The 16715-nt window shown below is 41.9% G+C and overlaps 1 protein-coding gene across 3 annotated transcripts in view; it reads left to right on the top strand.

The window, feature by feature from the left end:
• Nucleotides 1-7550: 7550 nt before the first annotated feature.
• The window catches only part of ppargc1a (peroxisome proliferator-activated receptor gamma, coactivator 1 alpha), a 267696-nt gene continuing 258531 nt past the window's right edge, over nt 7551-16715 (top strand). For all 3 annotated transcript variants that reach the window (XM_073475249.1, XM_073475251.1, XM_073475248.1), the window contains exon 1: nt 7551-8008. In XM_073475249.1, the coding sequence (XP_073331350.1) occupies nt 7928-8008 (81 nt within the window). In that variant the 5' untranslated portion in view covers nt 7551-7927. The remainder of the gene's footprint in view (nt 8009-16715) is intronic.

Raw genomic sequence — 16715 nt, 5'->3', positions numbered from 1 at the left:
CATGAAAAGTTGACTTTTTTCGAGATCTGTGGCTCTCACAGGGCAGTGACGCCGCAAACATGATGACTTTATAGAATATGATGCATTGCTGTAGATTAAACTACCAAACAGTATGTACAGAAGTTAAGATGGGCTTAAACATCTGCAGCACAAAAATGCAACATACACGTTAATGAAGCAGTAATATTAATCCAAATATATCAGATATGATAATGGAGTACTTTCACATTGTGGTATTAATACCTTTACTTAAGTAAAGGATCTGAATTCTTCTTCCAGCACTGCTGCACAGCCTGTGAGAACAATGAACTCAAGTGACATCCACTTTTAGACTCAAGTTTAGTTCAGACTCGGTACAGAACCCTGTAATACAAACTGGCAGCTGGTTACCAACGTTAAAGAAGTACATTTAAAAGGCAGTTGTGCCTTGAATTGTAATATTTTAGAATGTTGTACATATGACAAATTAATCTCAATCTAACTCAAATTAAAGGTGCACTGACTGGTTTTTTTTTTTATTAGCTCTGTCATGCACTTTATTGGCTGCAACTAGAAATTATTTTGTATTACAGATTAGAGATATGGATTTTCAGGCTTAGTCTACTAAAAATGTATGTTAAAAAAAGAAGAAGAAAAAGAAATTGAAAAATTGCCTCAAGTGATGTCATCTGAGTCAATGTATGGGGCTGATGACTACAAGTTTGAAAAATGGAAAGAAAGAAAAAAACTGTCAGTGAAAGGAAGAAGTGACCTTACCAGACCTCTGCAGCCTGCTCTTCTTCTCTGCTTGAGGCTACATTAGCCGCTACTAGCACAACACATCTGAATCTCTGACCAAGCTTTCAGCAGTTGAGCTGCTTTTTGGGTAATGTGGGCGCTGCTTTGACAAGGAAGAAAAATGAATGGCTTATAAAAGACAATTTAGCTTTTTCGACATTGATTATGATCTTTATTGTTTTTTACTTTTATATTGTGTCTGACAGTGTTATAGAAGCGCAAAATTGGTGTACTCTTTTAATCATTTGGCGTCTGCGTTGAAAGAAAACAGTAAAAAAAAAAAAAAAAAATCCCAAAGCCGAAGTGACACGTTCTTTTGTCTTGCTTTGTCCGACAAATCCCAAAGACATTCAATTTACTAGCAGCATCTGTCAGATGTTTGACATTTCTGCTTGAATTTTCTGTCTTTTCTTTTTAATTGTTGATCGACTAATCCATTAATCAATTTATACTTCAGCTCTGCTCCAGATGGATAGACTATTCTGTGTGGAGAAGATAGAAACATGAAAAAGCAGTATTATTCTGAGAGATATACCTTGTCTGGGCACAATGACAAATGCAAATCAAAGATCCCATTTTATTTCTCCCTGTGTCCCTCACATCACCCTTTAAAAAGCAATTTATTTAACTGCTTCTAATCCAGATTTCTTTCTGTTCAGGTGCACTGTGGCCTTTGTGATAGCATAACCTCGCGTTCCTCTGTTCTGCATCTCAACTTTACATCAATTGTAAGGGAATATACATAACGTTGACCTGAGGATAGAGGCAGAAATGAACCAGTAAGCATTTTTCACAATCTCTGTAGTGTCTGGAAGTAGGCAGGCAGAGATACCAGACCTGCTAAGGGAGTTTTAAATTAAGCCTGCAGATTGTGTAATATGCTAAGTCAGGACATTAGCATGTGTGCTTTAATATTTTTTGGACTGTTGGGAGACGAGTTTTTAAGTGGATGGCCTTTTGCTTGGGAACGTACACAGAACCACAAAATGGTGCCAGAGAGATTAGTCTCTCTCCAAAGTGAAGCCAATAGAAAACCCATTAGTTTGAGCTGATCTGGAAATTATATGGAATTGATCCCGAGGTAAGGACAGTTTTTCATGCTCAATACTTCCCATTGATTCACTCTGCCATAATTACAAATGAAAATCATTATGTCTCCAAGTTGTATTTTGTTAGTGTCTGATGTGAGGGTATGAGACCGACTGCATAGTCCAACCTCTTATGTTCTTACATCGGAATTATTATTAGAAATTGAACTCTGACAGAGTCGGAATGAGATTTGTAGTTTTCCTTTTTAGCCATTCAAGCTGGAAAGTTACCAGAGGTCGAGGATGTTCTGTACATTTCCTCACACAGCTGCTCATAGCACACTCATCCTTGCACCCCGTGCTGATGTTAGGGGCCACTTTATACTGCTATTTGACAGTAACTCACCAAAAGTAGCAAACACAAACAAATACAAGACAGGTATTGTTCAGCGTGTTTCCAAACAGTGTGAATCACCACCTCGCCACAGCTCAATCTTCCACCACCCACAGAGTCCTGGATGGTGCCTCATCATCATTTGAGACTGAGGAGCAGGGAAGTTTATTGCAGAACACCTCAGCGTTTCAGGAAATCCATCCCCGCACCCCGTTCTTCCTCCTCCCATCCCACGCCGGTGCCCCCCCCACCCCCCATCACCACCAACGCCGCCACCAATCGGAGCCGAGACAGGTGTCTTATCTCCATCACACAGCACAAGCACAGCCAATCTTCCAGGAAGATGGCGACTGGAATGTGACAAATCCATCTGTCCTGGTTTGAATTTGTATGCTAATTTGAAGTAATAGCCCCTCTGGTGACAGTGCAAGGGAACAATTCAATCATGCCATCTATGACAGTTGCTTTCCAGCCTTCTCTGTGATATGGGAGTATATGCACGTACCGCCGGGTTAGGCTTGATAAATTGGTTATGTAGGGGAGATGTGGCATGTAGACTGCATGTTTAAAATGGGCTGCCAGTTTGAAATGAATCTACTACTGAAGGCACCTGTGCAGAAATGTACAGCCACTACCTGTAGGAAGAGGGGGGGGCCAACGATATTTGATTTGACCTCATTTATTTCCCCCACAACGCTGCCGGATCGGTGGCTGTCCCTGAACTTTCACCCAATTTCACTGGCGCAGCCTTCATGAGATATGTGTGAATGATAGAAATATCCCCACATAAAATCACACTAACACAATTGCTACATTGTCACACTGAATTATCTCGGGCTGTTGATTTGATTCCGTGAAAAGCTTTCATGTGTCACTGGGCAGAAGAAGAAGAAGAAGAAGAAGATGTAGAAGAAGAAGAAGAAGAAGAAACAGATCAGAGGAAGCCAACAGGCACAAGTATACGAACAAGCTGCATTCAGAAAGAAGCCGGCTACACAGAATTGTGGTTTCTCTTGTGACCTGGCACTCCCCTGCACTGTGCAAATGTATGGCACGCCATAATCTTTAAATTAATCTACAGCACAGGACAGATTATGGTCGATGGTGACAGATAAGGCTGAAGAACAAACCGCTCTTCATTTTGCTTGCATCATTCTTTTTCTGTACCTCCAGATCAGGGCCTGCTTTCTTTCAAGGCACTCAGCTGGCTTACCATTGGTTCTCCCCATCGATGCGCTTCCACTTTAAAATGCAGCACAACAATCACTTAGACCTGCAACTGTCACAGAAGTCCTTGCAAAAATCCCTTATTTTTGTTGCTACTCAAAGGCATTTTAATGTGTTTTTACTCCACAATTTGCAGTATTGACACACTAACGAGCCTCATGAGAATTCATTAGACAAAATGTGTAGGCTGTGTTATGACCAATGGCCATGGGGGACGTTCACTGTCATTTCTTTGCCTTTCTATACTCTCACCACTGCAGTGAATTCTTGACTGTTTCTCCAGGAAAAAAAGGAAAGAAAATGCACAGCGCTTTGCCAATTGACCACACTTCAAACGGGTGCAGATCATGCGTGGCAAACGCATCTGATCAAACAAGGAGGCCGGCAAAGAAAACTGATGAACAAAAGGCCCGTCTGACTGCACGGGTCTCACATCACAATAAATAGTGTGCTAAAAGACAGCTCTCCAAATGAGCTCTGCTAGCAGTCCTCCACCAAGAGTTTGCAGCGAATTGAAAGATGTTCTGCGCTCAGCATGGCTGCACGTGGATAACAAATTCTGTAGTACAAGATTGTACAGGTTTTGTTCTGAAGGAGGAAGGTTTTCTACTAGGAATATAAATTAACTTTAAAGGTGCACTATGTAGTTTTGGGTAAGACATTTTAATCAGAAGAGAAAGATCTTTTTTTTATGCCTAAAGAAACTGAATAACAAACTCTCTTTGTTTTCATGACTGAAGAAACAAACTGACCCTTAAAGGACGACACAATTCATGCGGACCCTGCCACCTTTCAAAATTCAAACAGTGTTCTGGGGACCTTATTTTCCTCTTCGAACAACTTGTTTATTCAGTTATAAATTCTGAGTTTAAATGTCTCCAAAGCTACATAGTGCCCCTTTTAATTTAAATCCAATGTAATGGGCTTGATTAAAACTGCTGGTCTATCATAGACTGATACGACTAATGCAATCAAATGCTACATTTGGGGTAAACTAAAGGCAAACTCTATATAGAAATGTTGCACTCACTGATTTTAATATTTACATGTTGCATAATGCTATCAGCCCGCACTCATTTGTGACATGCATGAGCCCCATTAATACAAATGAGGTGTCCATAAGGTCATGCTTTGGATTCATAAAGCTAGGACACTATACTGAAGATACTACAACGTAAAGGCATTTCAGTAATGTAATGGAAGTTTTGTGTCAACCTTCTGTCAGGCCGTAAATAATAAACTAGTAGATCTTGAAGGGTTTTTGCAACTTTTTAAATTAGCTTTGCATTAAATTCAAAAAATCGCGTTGACATGTAGATCATCCAAAGCCGTAAGGTGTATTTGAACTGCACAGTGATAGTCTGATGCTGTGCAATTCCGGTTATCACTTCATCTGAATACAATTTTTCAGGTCACTGTATTTCAGCCTCATTCCCCGATATTTCCTCAATGAGAATTACCTGACACCAGTGTTTTTTAATCTGCCATTATTGCGAGGTCCTTTAGAAGCAGAAAACTCTCCGCTAACAAAACGTATGCAGAAATTTGAGACTTTTTTGAATCACAAAAAGAAGCCAATTGGGGAGCAGCAGATGGATTCAGACATACAGTATACAGTAGAGAACCTCTCCACTAGTTTCTCCATCACATTGAGAGTCTTCCTCCAGATGGGACACCACTGTCCTAATCAAATGTGGACATGCAGCTCCCTCCTTAACAGCAGTGGTTGTTCTGGGCTCAGCAGTGCTGCTGCTTTCTTTTCTGTCTCAGCAGTGAGTGGACTGCATTCACCTGGTGGATCAGATGTAAATCAGCCTCTTGAAGGCGACATGGCTACAATAAAACCAGCAGGGCTTGCTTTTGAAGCTGCAGTAAAGACTCATGAGGGCGACACTGTGAGGGACAAAGGCACCATTGACCAGCTGTGCATTCAAAACAAAAGTGGTCAGCATACCTTTACTTTTAGCCTGCATTGTCATCTAAAAATGATCATAATGTGTGATATAACTCACATTTATCAGTCACTAGTTTGTTTGCTTTCTGTACTTTGTACTGTTCTATGACACTGGCACCTGATTTAGGAATATCCTGATACAAATTAGCCTCTGGCTATATGTATCTCTGGTGCAATGGGCTGTGTTATATTTTGTGCTGTGTAAATAATGTAGGTGAGAGTAGGGTTTCAGGGTATGAGCAGAAGTTCTAGTCTTTTTCAAAGAAATATAAGTCAAACATTTTAGCTTTAATTTCAGTATTTCATCTGCCTCCATGCAGCTCATCCAGACTACAGGAGCCCGGCTGGTTTTCAACCTACCCAAGTTTTCGTCTGCACCCCGCCATGGCTGCTTGAATAAGATTCAAGCGACTGGTACTTAAAGGATAAGTTAATCCAAAAATGAAAATTCAGTCGTTATCTGCTCACCCTCATGCTGATTGGAAGTCAGGTGAAGTTTCATAGTCCACAAAACATTTCTGAGTATTGCAGCATTCTCCTAAACAGCTGAAGTAGATGGGGACTTGTTCTAAAACACACAAAAAAAAACCAAAGAGGAAGAAGCCCCTCAGACCCCAAATTGTTTTTTTCGATTGTTCATCTTCACTGTACCTGCTAAGCTAAAAATGTTAGCGTGCACCCTGGCTGAAGTGGGTGCACAAGGGTGTCGGGGTCCCTAGTTGCTGTGAAGCTTCAGAAATGTTTTGTGGTCTACAAAACTTCATGGGACTTTCCATTGGCATGGGGGTGAGTAGATAATGAGTATGAGATTTTTATTTTGGGGTGAACTTTTCCCTTAAGTGCCTAAAGTGCTGCGAATGCAAATCAAAAAAAAGCTCTGCTACTTCCAATGGGCTTGCTACTTCACAATGGTGGAACGAGGCCCCAAATGACATCCGGACAGCGGAAACTTTAGACATCTTCCACCAGAGACTGAAAACTCATCTGTTCAGTCCAAATCCTCTTTCTCAGTCTCTTATTGTTTGTAAATGTAGCACTTGTAGCAGCTCAGCATGTTGATGAGGCTGATGTACTTCATCCACATGGTTGAATGCACATATTGTAAGTCGCTCGGGATAAAGGCGTCAGCTAAATAAACGTAATGTAATCTTAATTAAATGCCATGTACACTCACACAGGTGCTCTCACTTGCTCAGTCTGATTAGTCCTCGTTTCAGGTCGAAGCCAGGCAGAGCTATGGGGGAATATCATGATGTCACCTGCCTCTCTGTATCGAAAGTACAAATGATAAAGGTGTTGCCCTGCAGTAACAGGTGCAACGAAACTAACAGCAGACTGAGGAAGACGTCAATCAAAAACCGTGTACATGCCCACACAGTCCTGATGAGATGCCTGATCAAACACCTGTGTGGGAGAATGCTGCTTTGTTTTACATTTCCTCTTCTACGTTAGACTTTAGATTTTGTCATCAGGAGACACGTCAATGAATATTTTCATCTTGTTTGCTGTAGATTTGTCAGAGCAGGAAAAGCACAGGTGGAAGTAATAACTGTAACAATGGCTCCAATCCAAAGTGGATCAACTCATATAAATGCAGCCAGAATTAGCGTTAATCACACCTGTGACTTTACCACCATGACGTGGCAAAATATTTGTCAAAAAAATAAATTAAGTTGTGAATTTAGTTTTAAGTACAGTACGTGTTTGTTATTTTCAATTAAGCTTCAAAATAAAACGATTCACTGTGCCTTGTTGCTTTATTCCTGCAACATGAATAACTAGTGTGTGATTTCTGAGCTGAATTTTATCGTCCATTTTTGGTTCACCACTAATATTGTCAATTTAAAAGATATTTTTCAAGTCAAGGGAGTTGCAATTTGTTGAAATTAAAGTAAAATACCATCTAGTTTTGTGTAAAACCGCTCAGTGAATGACATCGTCTCGCTCAACACACACCAATACCAACATGGCCGCCTGATAGACCAGCTTGTTTTGTTTTAAGCTAATTGTAGCCATTGGATGCTAATTGCAGGTGAATTTAATTAGGCCAGCCAAAAAAAAAAAAAAGCAGCAAGCTTATTAGCCAATTAGCTAGCTGCTAGCTTATTTGCCATGTTTACCAAGGAGAAGACCCACAGGTGTTGGGAGGTGAGGGGAGTCATTTTAGCATCTTTTAGCCAAAACTGGCGTCAATTAAAGTATTCCTCATCATGTCGGTGGCACCCTCGACCAAGCACCTGACACCTACAGGCGGTCCGCGGACCCCACTTTGGGTACCACCGCCGTCGAAAGCATCCCGCTCCTGTTTTTTGGGGGGAGAAGGCGCCCACGTGACGGAGGGGAAGCAGCAGCCTGCACACCGCCGCTGTTTGTCGGCTGATAGCTGCCACGGCGCCGGACGGAGGAGCAAAGCGGGGCAGAGAGACACAGAGAGACGGAGAGAGACTCGTCGAGGGAAGACGTACAAAGACAAAAATCTCCGTTTGCGACGCGAGAACTCCTGCAGACTCCTCCAGACGACACGGCTGGCACACACGCACGCACACCATGGACGGTTATGCCCGGACCGAAGATGAGCTCTTCTCCCCGTGCCTCCTCAACCTCACCTGGGAGAATTGCTACGAGCAGGTAGGACTCTCAGCTAAAATTAGCTCCACTCTTCGTCTTTTATGAACATGCTCGGTGAAAGAATAGTCCAATAAGTTGTGAGGGCGACTCTTGAGTGAGTCAGCACATGAGGTGAGCGCAGGTAGCAACTTCAATTGAACTTTAACTAATCAACGAGGGTCCCGGGTACCCCTCCTCCTTCTCCTCCTCCTCCTCCTCCCCCCTCCATTTTACCGGCGAGCCTGTCCCAAACTCTGGCTGCTTGACATTACAGTTGTAATTAAATGGAAAAAAAGCAGCCGACTCTGCAGCGCCCCAGTGTCTCCAAACTACTTTTCTGAAAGGTTGCCTTCCCGAACTTCCACATCTCTCTGCGAGGGGGCTCAAACATCCTGCCCTTCAAATCAATAATGAATTAACCTAGTAGACAAAATAAATCTCTCGCCATGAATTCTGTTCATAAACAAGAGGCAAACACAAACTTTGCATTCCCTTTGAAGTAACTGATGCGTCATCTTCAGTACCATGTGGACTTTTTTTTTCACCCATGGGTTGCCAGATTGGTGCTCAAAATCAAGTAAGGCAGACTCGCACAGGACTGGGTTTGTAATTGAGGACAGACTTGATGCTGTGCACTTTGATCCTGGAGTGTTTGGGCCTGGTCTCGCACAGCAGAGCAGCAGCACTGGTGTCTGTTTGGAGATAATTACCTAATTCCTCCCTCTTCCCTCAAGCTTAATCAGTTCTGCCTTTAAAATACACTTATCGTGCCGTATGAAATCCCTCTTAATTCTCACATTCTAATTTGTGCGAGGAATGTGTGAGGCTAAAGTCATCTGCCACAAGAATGCCAATGAAATCATTCTCTATGAATGCTAAGAGGGCTCCCAGCTATTTAGCAATTTATGCTCCATGATTGATGCCAAAATATTTGTACAGTGATTTTTATGGTAATTTACTTGAATGCGACCATGAGAGCTCAGGATATATATATACAGGATATTTATTCCTCTGTTATCAGACTCCAGGTTGCAACACAGTGATGGAGGACATTTAAACAATAAATCTCCCGTGGTTTAGTGGGCTACCATTTTGAATTACAAGTAATCACAAATTAAAGAGGATTAGGCTCTTAAAGCCAGCGCTGGTGATTGGTTCTGCTGAGAGTCATATTGTAACAGTTATTTAGCCACGGGAAACAAAAGCCACCGCAAACATGATTCAGGATTGCAAAGTCATTGTGACTGGCATTTCAAATATGCAACAATTAAGCCTCAGCGCGTCTGCTGCTAAATGGATTTTTGGCACATCAGTTGGGAGCCGCACATTTACAAACTTAAGACACTTAAATCCACAATGAAGAATCGACAAAGCAGCATAGATTGTAGCCAGATACACTCACGTCCCTTGTGTTCAACTTCAGCACAGAGGGTTTAAATATAAAAGTTAATATTTGTACTGCATAGTTCTTAAATATGTGAAAATGTGCCTTTAATTAAATTGAAAACATGATGACATTTTCCACATTTAGTCCAATGATTTTAATCACTTCATCTTTCAAGTCAACCATCTTCTCAAGAGTGAGTATTAGCCACTTTTTTCTGTTAAATATCACTGCAAATGAAATATCCTCTGGTTTTGGAGTGCTGGTCGAACAAAATGAGCAATTCAACTTCAATAAAACTTAATTGTGTGAACAACGAAGTCATTGCAAGGTGGTGCAGTTTGCTAAAAATGTTCAAAGAATAAATATGAAAACACGAGTAGAGGTTTCTGGAAGCTGTGGTGACCATATATAACTTTTTCTGACACTTTGTAGGCTAAATGATTAATCAGTTAATAGACGACATAAACGTTGGATTAATTGGTAATAAACATGATTGATTGTCGGAGGTGGCAGTGGCTCTTCATTTCTGTGTCATATGGATAGTTCTGCTCTCCTTAAAAAGCTTCATATAATCTCTAAAATTCAGTTTGGTACAGTCCGCACTCTTCCTCTTAAAAATCCTTACTGGTAAAAAAAAAAAAAAAAGAAAGAAAATGTGAACCGTCTGAATGCAGGTCATATGCTCGGCCAGCGTGTTGTTAGCCATGCACATATCCTCCCTTGCCCTCCCCAAGTCCTACGGCGGGTGGGTAAATAAATAAATAAGGAAGTAAAGGGAAATGTTGACACAGCCTGTCCTTGTGGCCAGATTATCCACTCATGCTTGAGCGCTGGGTAAAGGCCTTGCATTATTCAGCCTAAGACACAGAGATGCGGGGGGGGGGGGGGGACTGTGGAAAAGCTGGGTCTTGCCGCAGGAGTTTCTGTGTGAATATGTGTGTGTGTGTTTTGGGGGTAAGCGCCTCCACTTTTGAAAGAGCAGACATGGGGATAGCTGAAATTCATGGGTTGGGGAAGATGAAGTCTGCGCTTAATTATCAAATGAACTCATTGCCTCGCACTTTACTCTCTTTCTTTTTCCACTCTCTGCATCACTCCACACTCACTCCCTCCTCGTCTGGCTTCTTGAGGGCTGCTGTCCATGGTGCTGAAAGTTTCATCACACATTTTGTGCATGTCTTTTGAGAATTCCAGGCTCCAATCCTTGCTCGCCGCTCTTCAAAAGCAATGTATTCAGTTTGTCTGGACAAAAAGCGTGCCAGCACTTGGCAGTCCAGCTCAAAAGAGTGAAGCCCTATCATTCAAGACGTTTTGAAAAAGCTGCAGGTAACACAGCGTGCTCTCCGAAGCAGTAAGGACTAATGCATTTTTTTTATGTGTCTGCTTCTGCCTACAGCATGTTTCATCACAGCAAGGCTCAAGTTACGCTACCACTCACTCAGTGGCTTGGTTAAATGAAAGCTCCTTTGTGTGCGCTCTTATGTACAGTATTTGATCCGTGCGAGTCACTTCTTCTTCTGCTTAATGAGTCAGTTGCCTGAATGGTTTTAGTTGAGGCACACTTTACAGCAAAAGAGGGATAAAATATTAAGTTTTCTGGTGTATGTGACTTGTGTCCTTGTTCATACCACAGACTCAGGTAGATTCTGTTGTTCATTGTGATTGAGTTTAGAATGATGTGCTCCATGTTGATTGACGAGAGTAAAAAGTTACATTTCATATTTTCATTGTCAGTGGATTTGCACAAGTATTCATCGGACATTTTGTCCTTTCTGTGCTCTCGCTCCAAATTTCATTTGAAATGAATGAAGAAAAGTAACATTGTACATGAAAAATCACCAGCTTTTATACTGTTGGTCAGACAAAAGAAGACATTAAAAGATGTCACCTTGGACTCTGAGAAACTGTGGTTAGCAGTTGTCACTGTCTTCTGATATTTTATAGACCAAGTGATTAACTAAATTATAAAAGAATTATTGACAGCTTAGTGGAAACTAATCATCATTGAAGCCCTACTCTCACACATCACTGCAAAGACTTTTCCATAGTGCCAGTTCAGTGCTGCCACTGGTGCCACTTCAAACACAATTGTCCGTGAGTGGGAAGCCGGTGAGGAATCCTGATAATGTGTGTCTTCTGTCACAAAGCTTCTGGTGCAGCGCTGAGACATATCCAGCATAATTCAGTTTACTATTCATATTAGTCATAATATTTGGTGAGTCTTTTGTTGAGTTGACCCAGCTGACCAGTGACGATCATGAAACCATAATATAGCAGTCTGAATATCATCCCACAAGTGCTATGAAGTGGCACAAGTGAGTATGATCTGAGACCAGGTCAAGACCGAGACCGATCCGAGACCAAGACTAGTTTGAGTCCCACACTGCATGACACACACGCAATAAAATTTTGAACATGCAAACCATAGGCACTCATGAAATTGATCTGAAAGATCCACATTCACAAAAAAATATAGCCTAAAGAAAGTACAGTACCTAGCAAACATTTATTCAATTCAATTCAATTCAATTCAAATGAATCTGAATCCAGAGTCTTCTTTGTCTGAGACTGACACAAGGCCGAGTAAAAGTGTGGTCAAGACAAGACCTTCAAAAAGTCTCGAGACCAAGACCGATCTTGACTACTACAACACTAGTATGTAGTGAACTGGCCATTTAACAGGGCAAATGCAAGAAAAACTTGAGGCAAAACTTGAGAAAAGCTTTATTACCAGTTCCAGGTTCCAGAGACTTGCTTATTGTTTGTCATGGTTTGAGTTTATGATCTGCTCTGTGGACCTAAAACTATTCCCACCTCTTACAACAACCCCCAAAGGAGTTTATCTAATTTCCCTGTTTTGGCACATCATTTTTTAATTTTTTTATTTCATCAACAAGTGTGTGCCTGATGAACACCTTGCTTTTGATAGCAATCCACAGGAGTAGGGCCTGTCGGCAGTTTTAATGAGAAGCGTGTTGTTCCCTTGCAACATATTGCCAAGATATGGATGGGTAATTATCTAATCAAGACTTTGTGAAAGTGCTGCCACTTACTCACCACTGACCTGCTAACCATCTGCCAGAGTTTTTGCTGCAAGTTGTTAACATACTCTAAATTGAACATATAGCTACATTTTGGCACATGTAGGATTTTGGTTGAAGGTTTACATGGAAACTGATGCTTAATAATATGTACACAGATGTATAAAGGATGAATGAGAAGGGAGTAACATTTGTGTAAAAGAAGAAGCTTTAGTTTTCAAACATGGTGTTTTGAAGGCTTGCTGGTGCTTAGTGGGGATGACCAATAATTTTCTTTCATCCATTTATGAATTTAAGACACACAGTTTTTAAATAATTCAAACGGCAACATCATAGCAACATATATACTGTGGTGGCAGGGCCAAAGTGTGACGCTGTCCTTGGTTGTAGCTCTCCACGGTCATGTTTAAAGATATAACAGTGCAGAGGGAGGAGGTGGGCAGGGTGCCTCAGCAGTGACTGAAGCAGGGTTGTTGACCACACCATCGGCATAAATGTTCCCAAAGCGCACTTTATTTCAATTCCAAAGGGAGATGTGAACCACCAGAGGGAGCAACAAGCTTTGATTTCCCATGGAGCTTTAAAATTAGTCATGTCATTAGTTAAATCTAATGTAAGGATTTTCAGCAGGAGAAGCCTTTTTACTGCACCACCACGGCCGAATACATGATGTGCATTAGTTGAGAGAGAGTGCAAATGGTGTAGAAATAGGTGCATTTTGATTGAATGTCTTTCAGCTTTCAGTCTTTATCATGTGCCTGTGAGGAGCTTGTTTCACAGATAGATTAATGTAATAGCAATATTAGTTTCCAGAGATATTAATCTTGTTTTCCAGCCCTCTCGCTCCGTGCTGTCTGAATCAACGTCATAGCAGAGGGGAGCGCAGGCACTCCAGACTGCATTCTTTGATTATGTGTGGGAAAATGTCTTCCTCACCATTGACAATCTGTTGATACCTCGCAAAATCTGAGATGAAAGGAAATGCAGCTTAGACTGTGAAAAATCCTCGCCTTCTCACCGGGAGGTAAAAGTACTCTCACAAACATTGAATTGTACATCTGAAGTGTTATCAATTCCACCTGAAACGAAGGGCCCCGGTGGCAGAGCCGAACCCTCGTGCTTTTGATCGCACCAGCGGTGCCTGTAAACAAGTATTTTCCCATCTTCCTCTCTGTCTGTCTCTCTGTTTCCCTCCCTACTCTCTCTCTCTCTCTCTTCCTCCCCCACCAAGGTGTCTAGAGGGGGAGGTTCCTTTGATTATCTGCGCTGTGGATTAATTGCTTTTCTTAACCTCTGCACAGACGTGCTCCTACACCGCCCCGGAGCCCGCCGCACGCGCCCAGATGGACCCCTGCCAGGAGAAAAACAACTCACACCATGGTTCTATCTCCCCACCTTCTCTCAATTACTGACCTTCATCCTTTCATTTCGCCTTGGATGCTATCATCGGCATTATCAGTGTATTTACTTTGTTTGTTTAGCTAGTTACTTGGCGCACTGCAGCATTCTTGGCTGTATTTTAAGGCAGACTGAGCATGTGTGAGAGGTGTATTAATTTCTGGGAAGAGTTGCATCAGTGGATGAGATGAGTGTGTGTTGTTAGGTAAATGTATTGTGTGTCATAAAGTGTCTACGGGTCACCAAGTGAGGTTTTTATGCAGGAATATTGCACTGCCTTTTTTGTAATTGTCCTCATTCCATGATTAGGCAGATTTTGGCCTTGAAGTTGTGCTGGCCAAGCAATTTCAGTCACGTTTCCTTTCTTCTTTTTTTTCCAGCACTGAGTGCTCTTTTCCATTGCACTTTGCCTTTGAGACGCGCATGTGCATCACTTCTCTGAAAAGGTCCCGGCCCCTGCCTCCAAACACTGTCATAAAGCAATGGACTGCCTCCTTCAGACCTTGGCCCTTTTTTTTTTTTTCTTCTTTAGGACATCCTGAAAGCACATCCAGGGGCCATCTCAATGATTTATGCACTACATCTCCCATGCAGAACATCTACAGCACCTTCACAGTTTGGACAACACTGTGCTAAAATTTTCTCAAGAGTTTGATTGCCACAGGAGTAAAGAAAAAGTTTTAATACATTTTATTTTATTTCTCTTGTTGGTGCTGACTGAGAGTTCAACATTAAGACATGAAGAAGTTTCTTAGCCTAGAGTTTTTGGCAGAAAAGTGTTGGAATATAACCTTTCTAGTCTCTGGCGGGAGTTTCGTAATCCATAACTGGAGACTTTTTGGTCTTGGTCTCCCTCCAGTTCATCTTTTTTTATCTCTATAAGTGAATCCAGACAAACTTCTTACAACTTTTGCGTAACTGTTTATGACATTACTGTAAGTGGCTTTAGGGATTCTTTTTTTGCGAGTGTAGCCTAATTGGTTCAGGTGTTTTGATATGGAGAGCACTGTGGGGCTCCAGTCTAACGGAGATGAGACAGCCCACACATACACGCACATGCACACACTCGGATACACAAATGCAAAATCTGCATGTGAGACATGAGCAGACGCATAATGTGCACAGTGAGTCACTCATTCACTCACTAACAGGCTAGACTCCCTGGACTGTACGGTACAGTGTGGTGTTGCTGATTTTCCCCATCAGCAGAAAGCCGGGATGAGCTGAGCTAATTGAGCTGGGAGGCCCGGCGGGGGAACAGGGCCCCTTCACGCACCGGCTCGTCACTTCCTTTCTTTATCCATCCACCACTGTGTCTCCAGTCCCATATCTTCAAACCACTCTGTGCTGCACAAAAGAAAAAATGCACCAGCCAATGTTCCAATAATGCCAGATGCATGTTGATGTGATCTAAAATAGGATTTAACTGCATTGGCAATTCCACGCTTTACGGCAAATTATCCCAGTGTTTTGTCTTGCTTTTTGACACCTATAGTTCACGTTTGAGTTGTTTCTGTATTAAATAATCCTCAATACAATTACTAAACCATAAGCATTGCCCAAGCCAACAGTTCCTGAGTTCTGTGCTCCACCCAAACAGAATTACTATCCCAAATGGACAAACTGCATTGTCTGTATCACAGCAGACGAGCCGACAACAAAAGCAGATTACCTGTTCTATTTGAGGGATATTAAGATGTTACATGCCATTCGATGGGCCCTGGGAGGCCCGTCATAAAAGCCACGGCAAGCTGTTGAGACGGAGACTCTGAGTTGTTTCCATCTTTTAGCTGCACTCGGGGACTGATTATGGTCAAGCAAACGGCCTTTACCTGGAAAGTCACTTTCACTTTCTCGTCCACCATTTGTTAGTATGGCTAATGTCTCATTAAGTCTCTCAGAGGGGAAATGATGTGCTCTTTGGGTGAAGGTTAGGCTCTCAGCTTATCATGAGACAAAAGAGAGACTGATTATCGCAGCACAGGCGTGCCTTAGCCTGTGTCTTTCACAACAAGTCCTATTTGTGTTACTGCCAGAGCTGCTTCATTACCCATAATCTATTAGCCCTCCTTCCACCTCCCCCAAATAAAAGTTAAAACATTTGGGCTAAATGATGAATGCTTGATCACTTTTGCGTGGTGTTCTGCGGAAAGGAGTGGACGGAGAGGAGGTGGGGGGTAAATTTTACATTATCAAGGAGATAATTACAAAGCAATCATAAGCTGTTTCCGGTAAAGTGGTAAACAAGCCAAGGGCTTGTGCTCTTTTCCCAAGAATAATTAAAAGTCGCTTTGCATTCTATGCATCAGTGTCCTTTCCTCCACTCAGTGGCCAGCTCTTGGCATAATAAAGCTGGCTGGATTTTACCATAGGGGAGGGGTCCTTCACTCAGAAGTGATTAGGCATTTTGTGAACCTTTTTTTTCTGTCTCATTTCTTGTCATAAATCTATAGAAAACTCATCATCTTGAATTTGTAGCTTGCTGTTTTCTGCTTTTCCCTTTTCATCTGTTGTGTTCCTGGTGCCAACGACCATTCTGAACAGCTGTGAACTGCTGTGTCACAAAGCGGGAAGGTTTCCAAATACTGACTACTACTCCCTCCATGGCTTTGCCTTTTAATGCCTGAGTAACAAGTTCATTCATTGATTGGTCTAGTCTTGAGAGGATGGCGACTTGCCGGCGGAGGTGTAGGAATACTAGATGAGAAGACTCTCCATTTGGCTGAATTCTCAACCATAAAAATTCCAATCAACTTGTACTTGAAGTGAAAATAAAAAGGAATATTCATTTGCTGCATGCATTTCAGCAAGGACTCAATACTTTAAAATACAGCACAAATGAGGTTGGCAAACAGGAAATTTTTTTTGTGGATTTCACCATTTGGTGATGTTTCCTAATTTT

The sequence above is a fragment of the Pagrus major genome, chromosome 10 (assembly GCF_040436345.1).
Source record: "Pagrus major chromosome 10, Pma_NU_1.0".
NCBI lineage: Eukaryota > Metazoa > Chordata > Actinopteri > Spariformes > Sparidae > Pagrus > Pagrus major.
Note: the sequence above shows the minus strand (reverse complement) of the source record. Positions and strands in the feature narration are given on the sequence as shown.